At 39.8% G+C, this 26340-nt stretch overlaps 1 protein-coding gene across 1 annotated transcript in view; it reads left to right on the forward strand.

Annotated features, from left to right (window-relative positions):
* Window positions 1–26340, forward strand: part of LOC134741963 (hemocytin) — a 91959-nt gene that overhangs the window by 36354 nt on the left and 29265 nt on the right. Inside the window, exons 32-55 of the mRNA XM_063674862.1 lie at window positions 811–963; window positions 1854–2058; window positions 2666–2926; window positions 3699–3865; window positions 4661–4792; window positions 5156–5379; window positions 6395–6519; window positions 7376–7569; window positions 8883–9059; window positions 9613–9771; window positions 10719–10882; window positions 12857–12981; window positions 13804–13979; window positions 15314–15477; window positions 16020–16144; window positions 16984–17158; window positions 18032–18137; window positions 19189–19441; window positions 20344–20574; window positions 21151–21367; window positions 21880–22028; window positions 23321–23571; window positions 24921–25138; window positions 25661–25878. Coding sequence (XP_063530932.1) covers window positions 811–963; window positions 1854–2058; window positions 2666–2926; window positions 3699–3865; window positions 4661–4792; window positions 5156–5379; window positions 6395–6519; window positions 7376–7569; window positions 8883–9059; window positions 9613–9771; window positions 10719–10882; window positions 12857–12981; window positions 13804–13979; window positions 15314–15477; window positions 16020–16144; window positions 16984–17158; window positions 18032–18137; window positions 19189–19441; window positions 20344–20574; window positions 21151–21367; window positions 21880–22028; window positions 23321–23571; window positions 24921–25138; window positions 25661–25878 — 4369 coding nt within the window. The remainder of the gene's footprint in view (window positions 1–810; window positions 964–1853; window positions 2059–2665; window positions 2927–3698; window positions 3866–4660; window positions 4793–5155; window positions 5380–6394; window positions 6520–7375; window positions 7570–8882; window positions 9060–9612; window positions 9772–10718; window positions 10883–12856; window positions 12982–13803; window positions 13980–15313; window positions 15478–16019; window positions 16145–16983; window positions 17159–18031; window positions 18138–19188; window positions 19442–20343; window positions 20575–21150; window positions 21368–21879; window positions 22029–23320; window positions 23572–24920; window positions 25139–25660; window positions 25879–26340) is intronic.

Below are 26340 nucleotides of genomic sequence, written 5' to 3' on the forward strand. Positions count from 1 at the left end.
CGGGAAATAGGCGTGATTATATGTATGTATGTACATTAATATTAAAAAAAAAACAAAAAAGTTCGAAAAATCGCGGGGCACTTTTGGATGAGACTAGTCCAGGACCGGGATAAGTGGCGTATACACAAGAGAGGCCTATGCTCAGCAGTGGGCGACTGAAGGCTAAGAATGATGATGATGATGACATTAAGATAGTGATCATATTTTTTTGTCGTGTCGATATTTTATACCTTGATAATACGCGACGCGCCTTCAACGTAAACCGGTCCTCAAAACATGTACGTGATACGAGAAATCTTAAAACAGATCTAATATGAGTTATTATTACATAATATTACTGTTTTATTTACGTATTTAGTACTTTTAGTAGGTATTACCACAGAATAAATAATAGTACTATCGTACAGAAAGGAAACTTCCTACAAAACCGAAGTTTGACAACGGTTCAGGGTCGAATCATGATGTCCCTTTCTAATATATGGCACTATCCCTTTCGGCAATTTAGGGTTGTCAAAATTCAGGTCATTATCTTATCTGTGGTCGTGCACGCAAAGGGACGTCAAGTTGTGCCAACCCTAATAATTCCTCGGAGCAATGCTGAGCCGAATGGAGCCGAGTTTGCCCGAAGCGAGGAGTTTCGCACCCCCGGTATTACTTCACGACTTATTATCACGGAGAGTACCTATGGGTCTACATTTTAGTACTTACTTAGACTGGTGTGGACTATATTTTTTGAAACATTGGACACAGTTTAATCGCGAGTTATAATTTTGACGTTTTTACAAAACCAACATGTTGACATGTTTACAGGCCACTCCCCCGCCAATAGTGATAACAACTCCTCACGACGAAGGCCTGAAGTGCGTCACGGGCTGGACGCCCTGGATCAACCGCGGTCCACCAGAGACAACTGCGGATGGACATTCAGTCGAGAAGGAACCTCTACCCAAGTTCAATGAAATGGTAAGTACTGTAGGGTTTGAAGGAGTGTGTATACAGCCAAAAAAATAAGCTAGATACTATACATCAAAAGCGCAGTGTAGTCATGTAGTCTATTAAATTTATTTTTCTCAAACATGCAATGAAATGTCGTCCTTACGTGCGTTATAACAGGCTTCAAAGTATCACGTTTCGGGCGGAACAACTCGAGAGAACTGTAAAGGAATTTCATACAAAATTGAAGGCCTAGGTCGGGATCTTTTTTTTTTATGTAAACAAGGCGTCTGTGTTCATGAACAGGCTAAACAGCAAATTTTTTTTCATCGTCATAGGGCTGTATCTCCTAAACCGTTCGTCGTAGCCCAAAACTAATCTAATTTTCTTTCCCCTGTATGACTCTACGTTCGGCCGTCTATTCTATTCGGCCGGCAACCCCTTACTTCACGGCCTCTGTAGTAATGTACTATTTTGTCAAACATGTGTGGAAAATATCAACACTACTTCCTACTAATGTAAACATTAAGAATTTTGTACATTGACCCGCCATTTCCTATCTCTATCGCACGCGCGTAATTATATTTCTGTCTCGCCCATGATGCGAGTGGTCAATCCAACTGTACAAGCGGGTCAATGTGCTAAATTGTTCGTGCTTAGCCTCCTTACTTTAATAGACTGCGGTCTGCTAATATCGTGGTGCGCGCGCTTAAGCGCAGCACGCTGGCAATGTGTTCTCACACAAAATTGCTGGCCTACGCCTGCAAGCAACATTAAATTGAACTTTTTGGATACCACAGATTTTTTGGATTTTCCAAGCATTTTTTAAAAGAACCAAGTCCCTATTTCCGGGCATTTGTAGTGTATGTGTAACCTATTGCATTGTAATGCTTACCTATATCTTTTTACCTCTCATACAGCAAATCGGGCAGCCAATGTGCGGGAAACAGAACATGACTCGCATCAAATGCCGCACTACAGTGAATCACCAGACTCCCAAAGACACCGGTTTAAACGTAGAGTGCAGTTTAGAGAAGGGTCTAGTGTGCAATGAGATCGGGACCACGTGCCCGGACTTCGAGATACAAGTGTGGTGCCAATGCGAAGGGGAGGATGATGAAAGAGGTACTGTGTCATCGGCTATACCCCGTTTTTTTAGCATTAGAAAAGACTTCACGATCTTGACGTGTCTATTTTTATTGTAAAACGCTTTAAAAAATAGTAACTATTACTTATGAAACCAAAATAATGTAAATGAACATATATGCTATATAATTGTGATTTGTGACATTTGTGACTTATTTTTCAAAAGTGTTTTTCAATAAAGAGACGTGTCTCTTACCTCGTTTTTGTAGCATTAGAATGCTAAAACAACGAGATACATATACACTAATCTTTCATATGCGTTTGGTGGTAGAAAATCTTGGGTTCAAACCTCGGTTATGCTGTATAGAATAGAAAAAAAAATACAAAAACATAACTAAAATTCGATCAGGATCCTTATACTTAATACACAGACAAGGGTCACCATCAAAATAGTATACGCCTTTACTGCAAAGTAACAGATCAGAATTCTAGAACAAAGCTATCTTAGCCTAGCAGACGCTATATCTAGAGGCAGCGCAGCGTCTTAACAGGTTTGACTACTAGGTCAGAATTAAATCCCAGTCAAAATCCTATAGTTTTGATCTAAAACTAGCTTATTATGTGTTAAACGTGAATTTTCCACCAGGTCGCTCCCTCCCCGAACCCACAAAACCGCAAAACGAGGAAGAAGGAGGGGAAGTCTTCCAATGCCTAAACTCCAACCACCCGAACTACCCTCACCCCAGCGACTGCAATAAATTCTACGAGTGCACCCCAGATATGCTGAACCCTTCGAAACCTCACGCGGTTCTCAAGTCATGCCCTCCAGGGCTCATGTATAGTAAGAAGCTGATGGTCTGCGATTGGCCCGCCAATGTGATTGTGGATAGGCCCGAATGTGGTTCAGGTGAGTTTTTGAGCAACTAATAACATTAGAAATATTGATCATATGTAAATCAAAAACCATAAACTACCCAGTGTTGCCTCACATAAGAACCATTCTGTCCCGTACAAATGCAATATTTCACGTATATTACATTTTATTAAGCGTTTTAAATCGGAGACGTATTTTTTCTTTGAGTGTGTGTCTATAGTTAGTACTTACAATATCTGTAAAATTCGCTTTTGTACGGGACACACGGTAAGAAATTGTATAAAATCATAAGCGACTGTAATAATAATAAATTCTACGAGTGCACCCTAAATGCACTGAACCCTTCGAAACCCCACGCGGTTCTTAAAACGTGCCCTCCAAGGCTCATGTAGAAGCTGATGGTCTTTGATTGACCCGCTAGCACAAGAAATTTAATCAAAAACAGCTGTAATGGCCTTACATAACCGACTACACCAAATTACAAAGATCGAAGAAATTCATGAAAAATTTCTCAGGAAGTAAAGGATCTTGGATAGTCATTCAAAATAATTTTTGAGTAATTGAGTAGGTAGATAAATATACAACGTTTTTTCTTCAGGGGGGACAAACATGACATGTGCATTTTGAATTCTTACTTATTCATAACATTTAAAATCTTACGAACGTGAAAGAAACTACAAGAAATAAATTTAGATAACATTTTCATTGACGTCTCGGAATTACAATTTCAGAAATTCGTCAATTTTTTTATTAAATTTTCGATAGCGTTTTTGGGTTTTATTTAAAAATATACGTTTTACCACAGCTACGTCAGCCACAACACACACTGCACCTACCACACCATCCACGCCGACAACGCCGAGCCTCTGCCCTCCAGGACAGGTGTTCAAGAAGTGCGCGTACCCGTGCGACAGCCTCTGCGACCACTTCAAGATGGCCGTCGTGAAGAAAGGACAGTGCAAGTTTGGAGAGGTAACAATTCCTTATTCATAAAATTCTACAACACTAGCCACGACAACGCCGAGCGTCTGCCCTCCAGAACAGAAGTGCGCGTACCCGTGCGACAGCCTCTGCGACCACTTCAAGATGGCCGTCGTGAAGAAAGGACAGTGCAAGTTTGGAGAGGTAACAATTCCTTATTCATAAACATCTACAACACTAGCCACGACAACGCCGAGCGTCTGCCCTCCAGAACAGAAGTGCGCGTACCCGTGCGACAGCCTCTGCGATCACTTCAAGATGGCCGTCGTGAAGAAAGGACAGTGCAAGTTTGGAGAGGTAAAACACAAATCCTTAATTTTTGGACCAGGGGCCCGTTTCCCAAATCTTGTAACTTGTAATACAAGCGGGTGTCACTTTTTGACAGCTTTTATTAGAAAGGGACTTCCACTTGTAATACAAGCTTTAAGCCTTTGAGAAACGGGCCCCAGGTAATCATTGTACTTTGTCCGAGTAAAAGTCATCAAACTGTCCGTGCCCCATTCCTTTTTAATTACAATCGTGGGTTGTACGATCGTTGAAAGGTGAAACAGGAGTTGAAAGTGAAAGATTTTAATGTACAATTCCTAAATGATAAGTAAGTAATATTTGTGCTAAGTAGGTCATTACACAGATTTAGCAAGAGGAGGTGCCTCTAAATCGTATTTATATCAAAACAGGTTCACGTTTGAATTAAAATATGCCCAGTTTACCTTTATAAAATAAACCTCACGCCGAAAAGTTTGGGAATTGTGAACAACTAAAACTGTTTTTTTTTTATATTTGCAGAAATGCATTGAAGGTTGCGTGGACCAGTCGGTTGCTAATATAAAATGCGAGTTTTCCTCGCGCTGGCGCGACGAGAAGACGTGTGTTCCGCTCAAAGATTGCACTTGCGATTATGAAGGACAAGTTATAAAGGTACGTTCTAAAAATATTTAAGATATGGTGCGGTAAAAATATATTTGGGATAACATTGAAAAGGTGACTTAAAAGAATGATCTGTAAAAATACATACAATTTTTTGTAAGCATCCTGGTCACGGCACCAATACAATAGGTTTCTTATACTACGTAGGTGGCAAGCGATTGCTGGATTTGTTGATGAAAATACAAAAAAAATCACTATATATGTATTCATACAATATGCTTGAATAATTTTCTTCAATGTTGCAATTTGTATCATTCTTTTGCGAAACTATCTAAAAATAATGATCCCCACTACAAGTTTAACTAAGCAAAGTAGATAAACAGATAGCCATAATACAAGCATTTATCATTACAGCCGGGTGGTGTAGTAGATGAGCAATGCAAGAAATGCCAATGCCTCGACAACGCCCTCCACTGTGACACCAGCGAATGCGTCTCCGTCGCTCTACCCCCCGGGCCCTCGCACCTGCCCATGATATTCCCGACGCCCGCCACTCGACCTACTGCAGTTACTACGACGGTGGCGCCTTTGATTGTGAAGACCACGGTGTCGCCGCCGCCTGAATGTAGCCCAGAGAGGTTCGATTCATATATTATATATATCGTTGTCTGAGTATCCATAACACAAGCCTCCTTGGGCTTACCGTGGGACTTAGTCAATTTGTGTAAGAATGTCCTATTATATTTATTTATTATTTATTATAATATTTATTTTGTTAAATTCTTCGTCAGACGATCACTCCGTATTTAAACAAAAATAAAACTATAGAATTTTATAAGATTAATACCAAACCCCTGCCGCCTAACCCCCCCTATTAACGCCTGCCTATTCATCATAAAAAAAAAACATTGCGACGCGCTTCAGTCGGTCACTTTTGCTGCCTGGACAACAAACACATTACATAAATTCGGATCTAGCTAAATCTCAATGACTGAGTCTGGCGATGTCATAATTAGTATTAAATAACTATGTTTATAATGACACCATCACTTTATTTCTATTTAAATCGGTTCAAAGTTAGCTTAGCGCCACTTCTGCAACAGATTTAACCGCTTAACCCCGGGTTAGGGGGATGGTGCAAGTGGGCCTTAGAGGGACTACTTACTTACACAAAGAAGAACACTTCAATTAAAAAAAAAAAAACAATTTGCACAATGCGCAAGTATGGCCTGCTTGGCCATGTATTTTTATTTTAAACCTTCTCAAATGATTTTTACTCCTAAGACCCTAATCTTTTAAACAAAAGCCATTGTTTCTTTTGTGCGAGCGCTGAGACACAATGGCCACGCGCTCAGACAGAATGGGCGACCGCTCGCACAAAAGAAACAATGGCTTTTGTTTAACAGATTAGGGTCTTAGACGTTACGCAGTCGAATGCTGATAGTGATACTGCGGCGCTCCTGTACAAGGCGGAGTCGGCATTCGTTGGTGGTTTTAGACGGTATACCTACCACTGGTTAGTCCATCATCGCTCCTGGCTCCCCCGGGCCCGGTGGCATGCATAAACGCATTTCCCCAACGTACAAAAAAAAGGCATAAAAATCATTTGAGAAGATTCAAACAATACATCATAATTTATGGTTTGGTATCCAGATACAAGAATCTACTGTGGCAAGGCGAGCCGCTGCCTGCCTCATCTTTCATCGCCAGTTCGGTCGCCAGCCAGCATTTCGCACCGCAATACGCCAAGCTCAACGGAAAGCCTGAAGGGGATTCTGGTAAGCGTTTAAACGAATGGAACTAATGAATGATGAATACATCTGTCACACTTACGTACGAATTTACAAGTGTGTAAGAGAGGCAACACGTCGAACGTGGTTCGGGGTAGGCCCTCTGGGGGCTTAGCCAAGACGACAATAGTTTGCGCTACGACTGCGAAACTCTATCGCACTTATATTGAAGAGTAATACAGACATTTTATAATCTTCAAACCATTGTTTGTCCACGGACAACTGACGGAGTTTTGAGCATTCCATCGTTACGTAAGGGACATTCGGACCCATTTTTTCTACTTTTGGAGCCTGGTTCTTTTTTGGCTTGCCTTTTTATAGTGTAATATTGGTATCATCTTAAAGCTGCTTGTTTTCTTAATAAACTGTTTAATTCACTTTTACTATAATACACAAGTTGACAAAGTAATTCGGAATTAAAGCAAATATTTCGTAAGCGATTCGCATGCAAAATAAGCCAATACTTTGTCCTACACGTAGACATTGCATACATTAGCATAAATAAAGAATTTTATTTAAAAAAACTAGATGAAAAACTTTCCGTTTTCATGGAATGCTCCCCGTGTTCATCTGTCCACTTAACATAAAACAATCTTTTAGGCCAAGTTTGGGAACAAATCAAATTATTTTATTAAATATTTTGATTTGTGTTTTTTAAGTAGTCACACTACTATATATAAATTAAAGACTGTAATAGATGTCATATATTAAAGAAAAAGTGACGAAGCCTCGTCACTTTTAACAAGAGCAAGAGCAAGAGCAAGAGCTTTTATATATGACATCTATTACAGTTTTTAATCTTTTAGGCCCTTTACCCCGCCCTACAAACATGTTTCCTCCCCAGGAGGAAGCTGGCTCGCAGCCAACCAAGACACAGACCAGTTCATCCAAGTGGAACTGCCCACCGCCCAACCGATATACGGCGTGATCTTACAAGGCAGTCCGATGAATGACCAATACGTGACCAGTTATGAGGTCATGTATGGCGATGACGGACACGTGTTCTCGTATGCGGAGGGACCTAAGGGTGACCGACAGGTAAATCTATCCATACTAATATTATAAATGCGAAAGTCTGTCTGTCTGTCTGTCTGTCAGTGTGTCCCCTCTTCACGCTTAAACCGCTGAATCGATTTAGATGAAATTTGGCATAGAGATAGGTCCCTGAGAAGGACATAGGATAGTTTTTATCCCGTAAATCATCCCTTAAGAAAGTAAAAAGCGGGGTGGAATTGAGATAATTAATGAAGTGCCTGCTAATTTGTGTGCATAATATGCTGAAATTGAATGATTGCTATGAGAATTTTCCCAGGCGCTATACTTACTTTAGCTGCTGTTACTAAGTCCACGCAGAACAAGTCGCGGCAAAAGCTAGTATTAGATGAAGTAATTTTAATGGTTTCCATCCTAAGTAGAATATAGCTCCATCATGCAGAAAGCATGAAACTTGGCAAGTTGTAAAGTGCTTGTTGCTCCTTTTTTTAGGGTTCCGTATACCCAAAGGGTAAAAACGGGACCCTATTACTGAGACTCCTCTGTCCGTCTGTCTGTCACCAGGCTGTATCTCATGAACCGTGATAGCTAGACAGTTGAAATTTTCACGGATGATGTATTTCTGATGCCGCTATAACAACAAATACTAAAAAGTACGGAACCCTCGGTGGGCGAGTCCGACTCGCACTTGTCCGGTTTTTTTGTATGTGTTAAGGCTACATGCCACGTTTCACGCATTCTTCCGGACACGACCATATTTTGAACTAGGGACACGTACAGCTTTAGTTATCTTAATATTTTATTTTATTCAATTAAGAAACTAGCTTTAAACTACATATTTTAAAAAGTAAATCATTAGGCACCCTTGACTATAAAAATCTACTGTTGAATTTTACTACGTATTTTATTGCGTACGCAATACACGGTCGTCGTGAACGCTGCTCGCACTATTAGTGCTTGAGAAAGGAGACCTAGGCTCTCCGAAACATGTCGCGCGAGTGACTAAAACAAGTGAGTCTAAACCGTAAAATGATTTAATGTTAGTATGTCTCACAACAGTTTAAATTCGATTACTGTTGAATTATTCATAAATTGTTGATTGTCATTGGAAAACCAGGAAAATATGACCTTATACTGTCTGTCCCATGTCAATATTTGATAATTAGTCTTAAGTATTCTTCAGGAAAGTCTACATAAGAAAACGTCACAATAATCCAACTACAAATTACGACGACCAACAGTATTTGTAGTGTAAATCGCTCTTCATATGTCGACACCACGTTGACACATTATCGTGATGCATTTCGATCTAGGCAATTTTCGCATTAACAATATCCACAACCGTATAATTTTCCCAGGTATTCCGCGGCCCAGTGGACCACATCGGCGCAGTAAAACAGATGTTCACACCCCCCATCGAAGCGAAGTTTGTCCGCATCAGGCCTCTGACCTGGCACGATAACATCGCTGTACGCTTCGAGCTGATTGGCTGTGGAGAAATTACCACAACCACTACTACTACTGTTGCTACCACGGTGAGTCACAAATTTACCACAAAGTGAGAGATAAAAAAAACTCAGAAAAATATTGTTTATAATTCAAAACTAAATCTGGGATCAGTATTGGTAAATCAATTAATCAAATTTTATTTATTGTGTTATTATCTGTTAGAGATTTTACTGAAGTTCTATCTATGTGTGTGCATATTACTTAAAGCTTTTAGTTTTATTCTGATTCAACTACTTTTGGTTACCTTTAAATAAGTTTTCGTCGGGTCCTCTGAAAATGCTGGAGGCCTATTTTATGAAAGCGAGTAACATATCAAAAATGGAAGTTTCTTTTTTAAAAGGAGTCAGAGCTTGCGCTCAAAGTCTAAGATTTGTAGTCAATTCGCAACTGTCGTACTAATATAAAACAACAGCCCTGAATACTAAAGGCCTTGGCCACTTTTTCTTTCGTATACACCTATTTGAAAGTTTGTATAAAACAATTGCGAAAAAACAAGTTCGTACGTCGTTTCTTTGACATAAAATAATTTTTCATCCTACCGACTGCGCCAATTCAAGCACTGTGATTTTTTTTTTCCAGCTCGAGCCTTTACAATGCACGGAACCTCTTGGACTGGCAGCCGACCTGCCCACTGACAGCATCGAAGTGAGCTCCAACAGCGAGGACAGGAAGTACTTCGCATTGACTGGACAGAGGGGATGGCGGCCGTTGTATAGCACACCTGGGGAATGGATTATGGTGAGTAGACAAGCAAGCAAGTGACAGCAATGAGCAACAATATAACGGACGTCAAGTTATGAGATGTCTAGTCTCATGACGTCCGTCTTAGGAAACTAATGAGGGCTAACGCGTATGAATTCGCCGCTAGGGGCGCTAGTGTAGATGGTGGTCTTTTCCATAGTTCGAAATGTCAAATGTCACTTGTCACTTCAATGACTGACAGCTGTTCTTTAGTCTTTTGGACCACCATCAATAGAGGCGCCAACTGGTGAGCAAAAAACGATAGCCCTCATTGATTAGCACAGAAAGTACCAACAATATAAGGCCGCTCTCTGCGTTCCGATATGCCCATGGAAAGTTACAGTTCTGGACACTTCCCGCCTGCGCCTTTAAGCGCAGAGGACGCCCTTCCATATGAACGAATCTCAGAATTATGTCAATTTTTTTATTGGAAAGTTTGCCTAGAAAGAAACACTTTAAACTCTCGTTTTGTACACATTAATTAATGTCATTACCTAGTCTTACGCGATTAAATTTCATTATTTTACCTCTTTTTTTACGTTTCAACTAGGTTGCACTAGCTGTTGTCACGGAAGCTAGTGCAACCTAGTTGAAACGTCGGAAAAAATTTAAAATAATGAACTTTAATCGCGTTGACATTAATTATGAAGAAAGAAACCTATTTTCATTCATGTGAAATTTTCGAGATCTTTTCCAACTTTTGGGCAACTTTTGCAATTTAGACATCTGGTCATCTGCTCTCCGCACAATAAGATCGAGCGCAGTCGTATTTACAGAGCGCGCTATGCAAGTTTAAATAGTCAGACACAAAATAAAATCGGGTGCTGGCTGGTACAGAAGAGCGCCTTACACGTTTACTAAAGACGACAACTTATACCGACAGTATCTGCTGTAGCATTTATTTAGGAAATCGACAATCATATTTTTTTTACATTAATTACCAGTTCGACTTTACTGCCCCGCGCAACATAACGGGCATCAAGACTAAAGGCGGCATCAACGGCTGGGTGACGGCCTACACAGTCATGTACACGTCCGACTTGTCCACTTTCCACCCGGTAGTGGACTCGTCCGGTGCGCCTGCGATCTTCCCTGCCAACTTCGACAGGTAACCTTAAGAATTTCAATTCAAACTGTGTCCACCCAGGACACCCCACTACAAATCATTTGTACACCTAAACTTACGTAAGTCTACATGTTCAAAATATTATTCTAAATAAACTCGTTATTCCAAATAAATTTAAAAAAAATCGTATATCTACTATCATTTGTGACATTTTCAACCAAATGGTACCACATTGTCGCTAGTCAATAAGGTTGTTATTCAATTGAAGCTATATGGAAATAGCGCCTTATTGACAACCGACAATAAGTACCCTTTTGATTGAGAATGGCACATGGCACACAAACGTTGAGGTTTGAACGATATGGCCGGTAGTCGCTAGTCAGATCGTGAAATGGCGGCGTTTCATGATATGCCTAGGAATATCTCGATATGCCCGGTTTTACGATCTGCCGCCGACATATACATATAGATAGTGACTTCCAAAGTGGCAAAATATATTCAGTATTCGTCTTTATTTGCAAATATCGACATAAGCCATGCAAAAACATTAATAACATGTTACATTAACACTAATCATGCACATAATTAACAATAAAATCATAAAAATAAATAAACAGACAAACAAACAAAAAGGAGTCCTAGAAGTAACACATTACAGACAATAGGCTATTTGACTAATTTTTGAAAATGGTTTTAATTTATTGTTTATGACTTAATAATTACACTACATTGATATTTCCGTGAAATTTCCTGTTTTAAATATAAAAAAGCAATGTTAAAGTTTATTTATTTTGAACGCGCCTTAAACGCTGTTTTTGCAAAGGGGCTAATCACGTGACACGTGTGACGTCACGCGCAAGTAAACTCAGTCAATGACCTTAGTTAATCTTATGGTTTATGTGCATTGAATTAATTATTTCACTGTAAAATGGTATATAAATGGTGTATAGTGCCGCAATGATTAAGTACGCCTATAAAAATCCAGACAAATCGTTTGTTTCCATTTCAACGAATCCCAAAAAAAGAAAAATGTGTTTAAAACTAGCGCGAAGAGACCCAAAGAGCATTTTAGCGCATATAAATGTTTTTATGTGTGAAGACCACTTCGATGTAAGTAATATTTAACTGTAAACAAATATGGTAATTAAAGCAGCGGATTTTGTTATTTAACGAAACAAGATCTAGATCTACATAACCTCATAACATAGCTCTTTCAGCATTAGTAGGTAGTTAGTAGCATACTTTTTCTTTCAAACTAAAATGCAGTATGGAGATATTATTCTCGTCATCGTATTCTATATATATATATATATCGTCGTCGTATTCGTATCATCGAAATCGAAATGTTCTTAAAATAAACAATTTCTACGTATACTCACACAGCTATTTTTACATTTCTAAGTTCCGCAGCATAGTAATCCGGATTATCTTTAAAGAAAAGTGCAACCATTAATGCGTCTGTCTGGTAGGTTGCGCTATCAGCTTTCACATATTTCGGCTCCATTTTGAGATTCTTATGAATATTTACCTACTAGATATACGGATAAATCGGAATATATCAGAAAACTGTGGAACAATAACTAAAATTAAGTAAATATAGGTACAAATAAAACAGTTAAAACACTCAAGGCAATCCAGAATTTTTACCCGCGTGTGACGTTATCCGAGCGTTGACCAATCACAGAGCGTTCACGTCCCTGATGAAATTTCAAAAAATATTAAATTTTCTTTCGTTTATTTTCCAAAAAATAAACATAATTTACATTCAAATATAGTGAAATATACTTTATTAGTTTATTATCTTTCAGGATGACAGCAATTCGTTATATATTTTTAATGTTGTCAAATACCCTATTAAAAAAATAAATTAGATCGGAACACATTATTTCTATAGTAACAAAAGGTGTTACGATAGCCTGTATATTTGTCCACTGGCCACTGACTGATTTGTCGTAAGTACCTGAGTACTATAAACAGTTCTAAAAAACTACACTCGGTACTATATTATTTCAACAGAGACAGTGTGGTTACCGCGGAGTTCCGTCCGCCCATACACGCGCGGTACTTGAAGGTGCTACCTGCCAAGTGGAAGGACAACATTGAGATGAGAGTAGAGCCTATAGGCTGCTTTGAGCCTTATCGTGAGTAGTTTTCTTAAGGTTTTCTCTATACAGGGTGGCTAAAAAATAAGTGCATTCCCGTTGCCAGGGAGCAACTTTTACTATGGGACCAACCACGAAGTCGCAAAAAAAAGTACCCTCCCATAGAAAATGGACCAGCCAAAATGTATGAAACACCCAAATTTTTTTCCGATTTTGGGGTTAGTTTCATAGTAAAAGTTGCTCAGTATAATCCCAAAACCTCCTTGCAACGGCCACCGTGTATAATAAAAACAACAATATTGCTTTGGTGTTTCGCGTGCGGTGGGGTCTACCGCTTACAGAGGCACTGAGCTTATTTATTCGCGATTAGGCCCAGTTTTAGTGAACTAGTTTTAGTTTAGCTTTTTGAGCTGTAGTCCTCGCGAACCCCTATGGAAAATCCACATAATTATCGAACAAGCTCACAATATTCTCTGCTCACTGAGAAATGGGACCTGTAGCTAGAGAAGATCAGCCGGACATATTAAAGCGTTTTTGCCCAGCTGAAAGGGAGATACGCTTCGCGCTCGCTCCGTCAAATATATATTTTCATTTTCATTTATTTATTGCATTCCATATGTTATTACAGATGATATCCTAAACTAAATTGTCACAACATGGACCCTGAATAGGGTATAGCAAGTTTACCTTAATAGCTAAATACTTAAAATTACCTTATAATATATATTACCTATTGCTTAATATCTAAATTTACCACGTATACTTTCAAAATAATTTAAATATAAAAAAATAATAGTTTATTTGGTAATATTCTTGTTGACTTATAACGAACGAAGCATGTTTTCTCATGTTTTCCAACAGCGGTAACTACGACCACGCTCGCGCCCCTCCAGTGCACGGAACCCCTCGGGCTAGCAGCTGACCTCCCCATTGAGAGCATCGAAGTGAGCTCCAAAAACGAGGACAGGAAGTACTTCGCACTGTCGGGCCAGAGAGGATGGAGGCCATTATACAGCACGCCTGGAGAATGGATCATGGTGAGTCGACGGGACCCAAGGGCCTGACACTTGGAGAGAGAAAGATAGTCTTATTGCGATTCCTATAAGAGGAAAGAGAAAATAGTGCCATGCTTTGTCCTTATAACCGACCGGGTGGCATGATAGATAGGAGGCGATGGCGAAATAATAAATTTATAAGAGTGAAAGAGAAAAAATCCTATGCTGCCCAAATTTTATATGAATATTGTTTCTCTTACCCCCGGTCGCTCGGAAGCGCGTCTATAACTACTTGTATATACTATGTCTATAACGGGACCCTTCCTTGTTCGCCAAACGTAGGAAATGTCGCTAGAAATTTAAATAGGCTAAATTCTACCTCATTGACTTGATTGAATATTACACTTGTCACGATTCCCAGTTAGCTTTCGAACAAGAAGATCTGGCTTCGTACGTCTTTGGAATGTGGCGCCGTAATCATTAGGGTTCCGTACCCAAAGGGTAAAAACGGGACCCTATTACTAAGACTCCGCTGTCCGTCTGTCTGTCTGTCACCAGGCTGTATCTCATGAACCGTGATAGCTAGACAGTTAAAATTTTCACAGATGATGTATTTCTGTTGCCGCTATAACAACAAATACTAAAAACAGAATAATATAAATATTTAAATGGGGCTCCCATACAACAAACGTGATTTTTTTGCTGTTTTTTTTTCCGTAATGGTACGGAACGTACGGAACCCTTCGTGCGCGAGTCCGACTCGCACTTGTCCGGTTTTTTTTCAGTTACTATGGCCGCGAGTGGATACTATTGCGGTCGGGGATAAGCCGATACATAAAGAGTGCTCTTCGCGTTACTAACTGCAGGGCTGGCATTCTTGTCTGTACATATACTTTTTTAATAGGGATGTTGACATGAATCGCGAATATATAAAATGTTACGTTTTACCATAGCAGGGAATATTAGAATGCTGAAAATCATATTTTGTAAGTGTTAATATGCGTAATAAATTAATTAAAAATAATTAAAAGTATTTAAAATAATGCCTAGTATCACGTGACTGCAAACGCAAATCGGAGCACGTGACGTCACGGCGTGAGAAACACGCACAGACAAGTTGACAAACTGGTGGTCCTCTGGCACTGACAGCAGTTTGTTTATCACATCGTTACGTCATCCAGATCACGTGACAGCTTGGAGCGTTTTTGCGCGAAATTTAAACACTAAACTAATTAAAGTATTAAGTTTATATTATAAATTAATGAATATTTTTTTTTGCAATAAGTACGTGGCTATCTATAAAATGAAAACAGTTCTAAAAAATTGTCAACATCCGTATTATTTGTTTTAATGACTATACCTACTTCTGTCGCCAGTTCGACTTCACTGCCCCGCGCAACATAACCGGCGTCAAGACCAAAGGCGGCGTCAACGGCTGGGTCACCGCCTACAACGTCATGTATACGTCCGATTTGAGCACCTTCAACCCAGTAGTGGACGATACCGGCGCAATTAAACTGTTTCCCGCTAACTTTGACAGGTAAACAAATTAAACCGTATAGATTGTACTCCTCAAACGATGACTTCCTATTTTTCATACAAATGAAATATTATCTTTAATGTACGCCATTATCATTGTAATTGACGTTGCTTGTCTCGCCTTAAACATAACAAAAACCTAAACTTAAAGTGTACCCACTAAAAATCAAAACACAAGTTACTTTTAAAAGTCGCTGAACAAATGTTGGTCAGTTTGAGAAGTAGAGCCTACAGTTTTATTTTTTGCTTTTGTGTTACAGGCCACACCCGGTATTAACATACTATTAAAATGGGCATTTACCATAGTGATTCGCAGAGTGACCGAAATGTAATCATGCATCACAAAAATGATTACTTAAAAGTCTGTTTACACATTTATTAGTTTTTAGTGCGAGTACTTTTGGTACTTGCGTTTAGTGGCGAATGTCTAAAGTCGCACTAAACACTAATCAATGTGTAAAAAGGCCCTTAAGTAGCAGTTAATGACAACAGACTTGTGGCATTCATGGGTCGATAATTCACCTTATTGTATTGTTTTAACAGAGATAGCGTTGTCACCGCGGAGTTCCGACCGCCTATACACGCGCGGTACTTGAAGGTGTTACCGGCCAAGTGGAAGGATAACATTGAGATGAGAGTCGAACCTATAGGATGCTTCGAACCTTATCGTAAGTAAAATTGTATAATTGCCTCTAAGTCCTGTGTAAATTTGAACAAACGCAATATCCCTCAGTGTAAAATTGCCTCAAAGTCCTGCAAACGCAATATCAGTTCATCACTCAGAAAACATATAAAGTCAAAAACGGCGGCGTTAGACATTTTTAAGTGTTTTGAATTGAGGGTTTTAACACTGCTTCGCAAAAACCAAAGATTCTCTCGGCTCTACTCAAATGTCTTTCAACGGCCCACGTCGCTCTGAAAGTTTGAACGTTGCCTTTTCTGATATATTTTTTTTAAGTGTTTGAGAAGTACCTAACAATTTTAATAATGTAACTACCTATTTGTTTGCTTGTTAAAATTTTATAATTGTTGTGACATATCTTGTAAATATTAATATGCACTTACCCAATTCCTGACATGTAAAATATTGCTTTTATCAATAAACGTTCTGATTCTGAAGTAACTGCTTGGAATCATTAAGGGCAATAGTATTGGGTTTAGGGTTTCATCGTAAAAGTTTTACCGAGTTTCTAGCGTAAATAAAAACACGGTCAGACGTGACTCACTCCGCGATATCATCGCGCCGCTACAAGTACATGCGGCCGCCCCCAGTTCTGAGGTCTAGGCCATAGTTATTGCCGCGCACCGCTACGAAACGGACGCCTATTCGCGCATGCGCCACCTAGCGGTCATACTCATATCTCTCGTAATAAACGCGTTTTGTTAGAGAGTGAATCTTCTGTACCTAGTGCGATTATTTATTCTGTGACACGGTGTCGATTGACAGTGTTGCTACCACTTTTGCTTTTAAAAACAACCCTTCCTTAACACATATTCTTTTCTCCAGCGGCAACATCTCCCAAACCCACGCTATCACCATTGATCCCCACCACGGAGGCCTGCGTGCTCTGCCCTGGAATACAGTCGGCCACTTGCGAATGTCACAACGGTACTGCCAAGTATTTCGACGGCGATGGTTGTGTGACGCGTGACCAGTGCCCGTGTGTGGAAGGGTTTATGACGTAAGTACTAAACGACATGTATTATGACCCAGATGACCCTTTTACAGTGAAGTGGAACTGCCAAATATTTCACGCAACCCCCTTTCTGCCCTGGAATACAGTCAGTCACTTGTGAATGTCACAACGGTACTGCTAAGTAATTAAAGTTATAAGGTATGTCTGTGTGATTTTATGACGTGAGTACCACTTGTTGTGATCTTTCTAACATGCAATCATTTTATAGCTTTGGGGTCGTCCAGAAATCATGTGATCATATTAGGCCTATTTGCCACAAGATCACGTGTAAATTATGAGGGTACCCTTAGACGCTAAGCAAGTCTAATGTCGGTTCTACTGTATTGCGCATATGTTCAAGTTGCTATCTCTCAAAAACAGGCATCGTAAAAATCTGCTTATCACTTATATACATACTTTCATATGTATTCATTCGTTTTTAATAGCAATGGCGGATGATTGCATATTTTGGACATCTACATAGACATGAAAAGTATAATCTGCTGAAAGTTATAATAGAAGGAAAAATAGAGGGAAAACGGGGAAGGGGAAGAAGGAGGATGAACTGGCTCGATAACATCAAACAATGGACGAACATCAAGGACGCGGCCACGCTAACAAGACTGGCCAAGAGTAGAAACGACTTTGCAAAGGTGGCCACCGACGCCCGCTAGGGCATGGTAGCAGAAGAAGAAGAAGGCGGATGATTGAGGAAAAACGTCTCATAGCTCCCGCAAATTGTGACATTTCTATTTTTCCCGCTTACAAATCACATTTTTAGTACATATATCCTACATTACCCCCCCCCCCCCCACCCCCCACCCCCCAAGTATGATCAGACATAATGCAATATTAACCACTAATTGTTGTTCCTGCCAGGTACGCCGTTGGTTCCTCATTCCGGGGCACTAACTGCGACGAGTGTGTTTGCAAACTTGGTGGCGTGACGGACTGCAAGCCTGTCAAGGAGTGCAAGTGTGCTTCGGTAAGTTATGAGGACTCCGACCGTCAAAATTGTAATAGTTTCCAACTGGCGCCTATTTCACCAGCTTGACAGTTAACCTTACATTGTTGGTCCAACAAGTAATGATTACCAATGCTGGGAACACCCAATAATTCCGAAATATGTTTTTCCGAATTTCATAAGCACGATTTTCATAATTCCGATTTTTTATAAGTCCGAAATATCAAAATTACGATTTTCACTGTCGGAATTGTTATAATCGGAATTATGTGGTTCGGAATTTGAAATTTCGGAATAATGGCAATTCGGAATTCGTGATTGTCAAATTTGGTATTTGTCACCATCGGAATTGTTATAATCGGAATTATGTGGTTCGGAATTTACAAAATTCGGCTTTTCGGCTTTTCGGAATTATAAATCTTCGTGATTTTCATCATTCGTAATTAAGACAGTCGGAATTTTGACAGGTCGAGCATTTAAAAATCGGAATAATAAAATTCGATATTCTGAAATTCGGCATAATGTTTTTCGGAATTATGTAGTGTACCCACCAAGGCTATATAACGTTGTTACCGAGCCAGAAAAATACAGGAAACTGTTAGTGTCAGGTGTCAGTGGTCAAGTTGGTGAAACAGGGGTTTGATGTCTGAAGCTACCTATACCCAAAGGCGATCCGATCACTTTCGAAACCTAGCTTGTGTTAGATTTGCGGACTCTTTCGTTCCCCCATACCTCAATGGACGCTTTTATACTTTAAGGTGAAAGTCCCTTGCTTTATCATGACGATAAAATTGTATAGTTACTGTCGACGACCAATAGGCCTAGCACATGATTGGCGCGACAGTATCTCGCGGTGAGATAGACTACCCGTCCTTTTCTAACTATGTTAATTAAAGAGAGACGGATAGTCTACGAGTATTTCGCCGCGAGATACTGTCGCGCCAATCATGTGCTAACCCGGCTGATCATTGCATTAAATGTGTACGGCACGTCTTTTATTTATCACAACTTCTTTTGGCAATTTCATGATATTCTTCCTGTTATATAATCTTAGTGAAATTATTATTCACAGGACCTAGTCCCAAAACTGACATCCACCTGCGAATGTATCTGCGAGCCCTGTCCTGTTGGCACCAAGATCTGCCCAACAAGCAAGTTCTGTCTGGACGTCAAGAAGTGGTGCGATAGTCTCCAAGACTGCCCTGATGATGAGAGGGGTTGTTCCACCACTGCACCTTGGGTGATGACAACAGTTGAACCTCCAGTGGTGACTACCATTGTGGCAACTGTAGCTGCTACTCTACCTACCACTACCACCGTTAAACGTGAGTGTGAGGATGGTCAATAAGATACTTTAAGGATTGGACTTTGTTCTAGTGATGAAAGGGATTGCACGATTATTACCTCCTTAGTGGTGACTATGCTCATGACCGGTGATAATAATTTAATAATAACATCGTGTAAACATATTTTTTTCCGAGGATACTTAACAGTCATGTTGTCTATGTAAATAACTGCTAAATCCAATTCATCTATTATTTTTCAAATCAAATATGTATGTCTAGTCAACAGAGAAATAAAACATGAATCGGCCCGGCCGAAATCCTGCTTATTACACCTATCAGATTTAAACTGTTGTCAGACATACTAACATAAAATAATTTTACGGTTTAGACTCACTTGTTTTAGTCACTCGCGCGACACGGTCGTCGTGAACGCTGCTCGCACTGTTAGTGCTTGAGAAAGGAGACCTAGGCTATCCGAAACATTTCGCGCGAGTGACTAAAACAAGTGAGGCTAAACCGTGAAATTATTTAATACACCTCATCATCTTCCTCGCGTTATCCCGGCATTTTGCCACGGCTCATGGGAGCCTCGGGTCCGCTTGACAACTAATCCTAAGAATTGGCGTAGGCACTAGTTTTTACGAAAGCGATTGCCATCTGACCTTCCAACCCAGAGGGGGAAACTAGGCCTTGTTAGGATTAGTCCGGTTTCCTCACGATGTTTTCCTTCACCGAAAAGCGACTGGTATAAATATCAAATGATATTCCGTACATAAGTTCCGAAAAACTCATTGGTACGAGCCGGGGGTTTGAACCCGCGACCTCCGGATTGAAAGTCGCACGCTCTTACCGCTAGGCCACCAGCGCTTATTTAATACACCTATCAGCTTATTTATCACATCGAATTGTGTTATGTACTTTTTTTTTTTTTTTTTTACCAGCTATCGAATGCGAAGAAGTAAAATGCCCGCCCGGTTACCTAGTCCGCCTAATCGCCTCCCGCTACACCACTTCATCCACCTCCGATCTGCCCCCACCACGTCCCCGACAGTCTTACAGGCGATATCAAACTGGATATGCTAAGGGAGGTTCTAGAGGTGGATACGCGAAGGGTGGATATGCGAAAGGCGGATTTACGAAGGGTGGATACACGAAAGGTGGATATGGTGGCGGTGAGTTGTACAAAGTTCCTGACGATCTTACGATATTTCTTTTTTTTTGTGCCCTTTTCAAGACCAGTGCTGACGAGGCAACTTAAATTTTTCTGTTTGTATGACCCATTAACTTTTGTCTGTTTCTTGCGCTTATTGATAACCACAATTTATGTTAGATCTACTGTTTGGATTTATAAAGAATGAAGGATCATTTTTATGGAACACTTGTTACGTACCTGATTATGTGCGGTGGATTGCAAATATATATCCTAATACTCTCTTTAAAAGTTATCTCCGAATTAGATATATATATACAGATATATCCAATTAATTATAAATAGTGTTTTGATTTTTTGGTACTTTTGTCTCTCTAATTGTTTATAATCACCATGCACAACAAAGTTTATAGAGTTAGACCAAGAAAAGTCTGCAGAGATTTTGACACCACACGCAGTGCAGGTGTTATTTTAAACGTCAAACTTCAATAAAATTATGACGTATAAATAACACTGGCACTGCGTGTGCTGTCAAAATCTCTGCAGACTTTTCTTGGTCTAACTCTATCTAACTATCTGTGTATCCCTCTGTCCACAGGTTCTTCACAATCCCAAAGCTTCACCCTCGACAAGGCGACCCTGCCAACGTCTGCACCCAACACCACCAAAGAATGCCAACAGTTCCGATGCATTCCGAAACTACCTGCCCTCCGCCCCGGCGTCACCCGCGCCCCGCACATCTGCTCCACCCCCGTCTGTCCGCCGGGATACTCGCTGAGATTGGAGGCTGTTGCTGTAGCCAACGAATGCCCTCAGTAAGTTACATTTCCTGCGTACATACCAGATATACTAATGGACTCTGTTTAAAGCTCAGGCATCTGTATGTCACCAATTCCAGTCGATTTTCGGTTCATTGCCACCTACAGAGATACAACGAATCGATCAAATGCCACAATGTGTCAAAAATCACATGCGTTATCGAGCTTCGTAAAGCCAAAACCCCAGTTTCACCCTCGACAAGGCGACCCTGCCAAGCGTTTTCCACTTATTGAGTCACTTGGATATAATCTTGAACAGATCCTGGAAACCTTTAAAAAATTCCGTTGGGAAACTTTCAAATTGTATTTGTGTACTAATAAAAAGTAATAAGCATTTCGTCGGGTGACAAGCAATAGTCACTAAGTACCACCACAAGTGCATAGCCCTAGTGAACCGTATTATTATCCGAATTGATTCCGGTTGATTTTTGTTTAATTATTTATCAGTAATTAGTGAGTTTTGCTTGGTTGACGATTTATACCTACTATTTAATTATCTAACTTAACAGATACGGCTGCGTGCCTCCTCCAGAACGTCCCGTATTTTGCAACGTTACGGGACGCACGTTCACCACCTTCGACGGCTCCGAGTACAAATACGATATATGCTACCACATGCTGGCCCGCGAGACTACCTTCGGGGACTGGACTATCATCCGTGAGTATTTTATAAGTGTGCGGCCTCGATGCAGATTCGGTCGGCCTTTCAAGGGATTTGAACAGCTTGCCATGAAGAATAAATTAGAACGATGGTCGCATTGCTTTGACATTTTTTTATCCATTAGACGCTAGGAGGATATAAACAAACGGAGTAGCCAATACAGGCGTTCACCTCTGTCGAAAATAGTCGGCCAACAACATGTATGGACTGACGTTTATCTGACTATTTTGATACGTATACATTTGACGTTTTCCTGCCCCGAAAAATCGGCAGACTTTTTTGTGCAGAAAATAACAGACGTGGCGTCTCCGTTTGGTTCTATCCTCATAGATTAGATGCCGTGCCGCACGCTCAGCTGGTTGCCCTTCTCGAGCATCCACTTAGTTTGAACACCCTGTTTTTTTGTACAAATATCTATGGTGATTGCGAGTTGCGATGTGGTAATGAAACGAAATTATCTTCCGTGACTTCTTGTCAAGACGGCGTCAAATCTTTTGCTTTATCAATCGAACACCTACGTTTGACTTTTTTCGATTTCGAAAAACAGATTTCATACAGATTTTTAAATGGTCCTAACTCTTATAATAATTAAAAATTCAAAAAATTTAAAGTAGGGGCATAGCTGTGATATACAACAAATTGTGTCTAAATATTTTCAATAATGTTAATATCCAGAGAGGAAAATGTGGAGTACGTTTGTATGAAAAAGCGATTTCGCACTGGTCCTCCACTTTCGTCTTAAAGGACTAGGAGTTGTGTATTTATAACACGTATATAAATGTACGAATAGGCTAGATGACAAATTTTCATTAATGGTATCAATCGATCAGGTTTATTTTTAGAATCAATTTTCTATATGGGACCCATTGCATTAAAGCAATACAAAAGTCAGAAATAATAGTCAAAGTCCGACAGTCGTACTTCACTCGCGAAACGCTTCTAATAAAATGATAAATGAACGTGACGTCAAGTTCACTGAGAGCCTATTTTGAATGTATGGACAAAATAAGAAAATTGCGTTTTTGTCGGTGAAATATTGCGTTTATGTATATAGTTTTTCGATTCCTTAATCGAACGTTACCCTTACTTTTTTCCTTTTTGGAAGTTGAAAAATTACTTAAATTTTGAAACTTTCAAGTCCTGTATTTTTGTATTATTTCCATATATCATTTTTATGTCTACATTATTGTGATAAATTACTCATTTGCTATCTATGTTACTAGATTTTGTTATAAAATTCAACATGTGTCATCATCCCTATTTTAGTTTCGTTTCAATTTTTTCCCTAGTTCGCAAGAAATGCCGCGTCGACGGTTGCTCCAACCACCTCCTAGTCAGCCAAGACGACCAGCTCATCCTCGTGAAGCCCAACCTCATGATAGAGTATGACAACTTCGAGTACACCGTCGAGCAAACCAACGAGATATGCTTCCAGAAGAACAGCTTTGATATCAGCAAGTTGGGGAATGGTTTGGCGATCAAGAGCAGGAAATATAATTTTGTGGTGCTGTATAATACTGATGGGGATGTTAAAGTTGGGGTGAGTGACAATGAGAATTTGAGACAGTTTTATAAAAAAAAAGTTTATTTCAGACTTCATAATGATTCATAATTAATATTGTCTTCGGTTACCGCGATAGTTACTCATGAAATAAAACTATGAAAACGGATTATATCGCGTATATTGAATTTATAATACATCCCGACGTTTCGAACTCTTTACTTTTTTTTTTTTTTTTTTTTTTTTTTTTTTTTTTTTTTTTTTTTTTTTTATCGCGTATATATATATATATATCTTTACTTGAAAAATAATTATAGTGTATAACTAGCCTTATGAACCGATTTTGCATGTACAACCAGCCTTAAAGTTTGTAGTCTATGATTGTTCATTATTTTAGTATGTGGGTATTTTTGCATTTTGTAATTTTTCCTCAGTCACCCGTTGACCACGAACGCTGTAAAGAGTTCGAAACGTCGGGATGTATTATAAATTCAATATACGCGATATAATCCGTTTTCATAGTTTTATTTCATTCATAATTAAATTAAATTTATTTAAGAACAAGTTTGGGAACAAAGATGGCAGCACCAGTCTCTCTCGCTACAACGTAAATCCGTAAGGAGTTCGTTTAGGAGGTGCAAGCGCGCACTGCTTGCCCTTAGAGCTGGTCAAAGACGCCTAGTCTTACTAAGATGGCATATAGTCGAGAAATTCGGACGGGCACCGCCGTGGCGGGGTGGCTTAGGGGTTCATGGCGTTAGCCGCGATAGCTAAAGGCGCCGGTTCGAATCCGGCCTTCACCACTGGAGGGCTTCGTCACTTTTTATATCGTTATAAAATACATAAACCCGATAAGTTTCCCGTTACCTCTGTTAGGCTCTGTTCGTGTCTGTTTACCCCAATGCAAGGCGTATCGTCTGTGGAGGCCTTAATTTGTGCTCCATGTGGTGGATGGTTCGATATGTTCGATCACTCTTCATACTTGAGAGAGGAGCGTAACGACGTTTACGTAAAAATAAATTACGTCTTACGAGTATATAGTTTGTCAAAATACTGTCTCATTTCAAACATAGACAGAGAGAATCATACTATCTTTGTCTTACACTAGTACTAGCACCGAAAAGAAAAGGATGAGTATAGTTTTTTTTGTTCTTATTTACTGCCAATCTGGTTTGACCAACTATATCTAATAAATTATCGGTAACAATGTGCTGCCCATATAAAAAATAATAATTCACTGGGTTCGAAAAAGCTTCGGTAGCTTATTTGGGTAGAGCAACTGAACAGTGTTCCAGTAGCACTTAGAATTTCGCATTATTCTATTTTTAAAAATGTATTTTTGTTAGCATACGGTTTTGCTGTGAAAATTAATCCTCATTCTTCATCAGGTTTACAAATCCCACCTGAACCACGTAGACGGTCTCTGCGGCTTCTACGACGGTATCGCCTCCAACGATCGCCGAATGCCCAACGGTGGGCAAGCGTCCAGTGTGGACGAGTTTGGACGAAGCTGGGCTAAACCCGGACTATCACCAAAGGCTTGTGAGACTAAAGTCATCCCGCCTGAGAAGCAGAAGCGAGCCTGGGACTTGTGTGACGTCATTACGTAAGTGACAAGAAAAAATAACCTATAATGCTTTTATTCAATGCATTATGCACGCGCGGGGGAAATCTGCTTTTGATCCCGCCCCATACTACCGCTAAAGCCAAGAAATCCGTCTATGTCTTAGGAGTCAAGCTATTCAACGCGTTACCTGCCGACATCAGAGATGGCCCTAGTGACGTCACATTTGCTAATAAAATTAAAAAAAAAATGCTATTAGAAATGACCTGCTACACCGTCGACGAATTTTTCGATAAAATGTCATCGACACAATATAAATATGTAAAGTACATGTGTACGCTAGATATTATACATGTGAATTTTATGTTTACCATTATTTTTTTGTAAAATTCTATTAAATTTATTATGATTGACATTTGTATTGTACGGATAATTTACATTTAGTTAAATGTAATCAAATATTATGTACCTAATCTTGACGTGTAAACAATTACCTTTATCAATAAATTATGAATATGAATATTAGAACTCAAGAGGGTAACTAAACGATACTTTCCTCAACAGCAAAGAACCTCTCTCGAAATGTGCAAAGGTCCTCAACCTGGACTTATGGCGCAACATCTGCCTGGAGAAGCTCTGCAAATGCACAGAACTGATGGTTGACGGCAAACAACGTACTGAGGAGGAGTGCCGGTGTCTCCTGGTTGAGAAAATGGTGGCGGAGTGTCTAGCAGCTGATAAGGACTTGGATATTGCGGCGTGGAGGATGAATTTGAACTGTCGTACGTATGTCATACTACTAGTTCTAAGCTCCGAAAATGCACAGAGCCCATAATCGACGGCAGGCAACGTACAGATGAAGAGTGCAGGTGTCTCCTGGTGGAGAAGATGGTGGCTGAATGTCTAGCAGCTGATAGACTTGGATCCAGCAGTTTGAAGAGTATCAGGTCTTTTCCAAAATTATGTAAGACATTTCTGTCATGAAATAGTTTTCAGGGTTCCGTACCCAAAGGGTAAAAACGGGACCCTATTACTAAGACTCCGCTGTCCGTCTGTCTGTCTGTCATCAGGCTGTATCTCATGAACCGTGATAGCTAGACAGTTGAAATTTTCACAGATGATGTATTTCTGTTGCCGCTATAACAACAAATACTAAAAAGTACGGAACCCTCGGTGCGCGAGTCCGACTCGCACTTGCCCGGTTTTTTAGCATATAGCGTAAGGGGTTTTTAAAAATTTTAATT

The sequence above is a fragment of the Cydia strobilella genome, chromosome 6, assembly GCF_947568885.1.
Source record: "Cydia strobilella chromosome 6, ilCydStro3.1, whole genome shotgun sequence".
In the NCBI taxonomy this organism is placed as follows: Eukaryota; Metazoa; Arthropoda; class Insecta; order Lepidoptera; family Tortricidae; genus Cydia; species Cydia strobilella.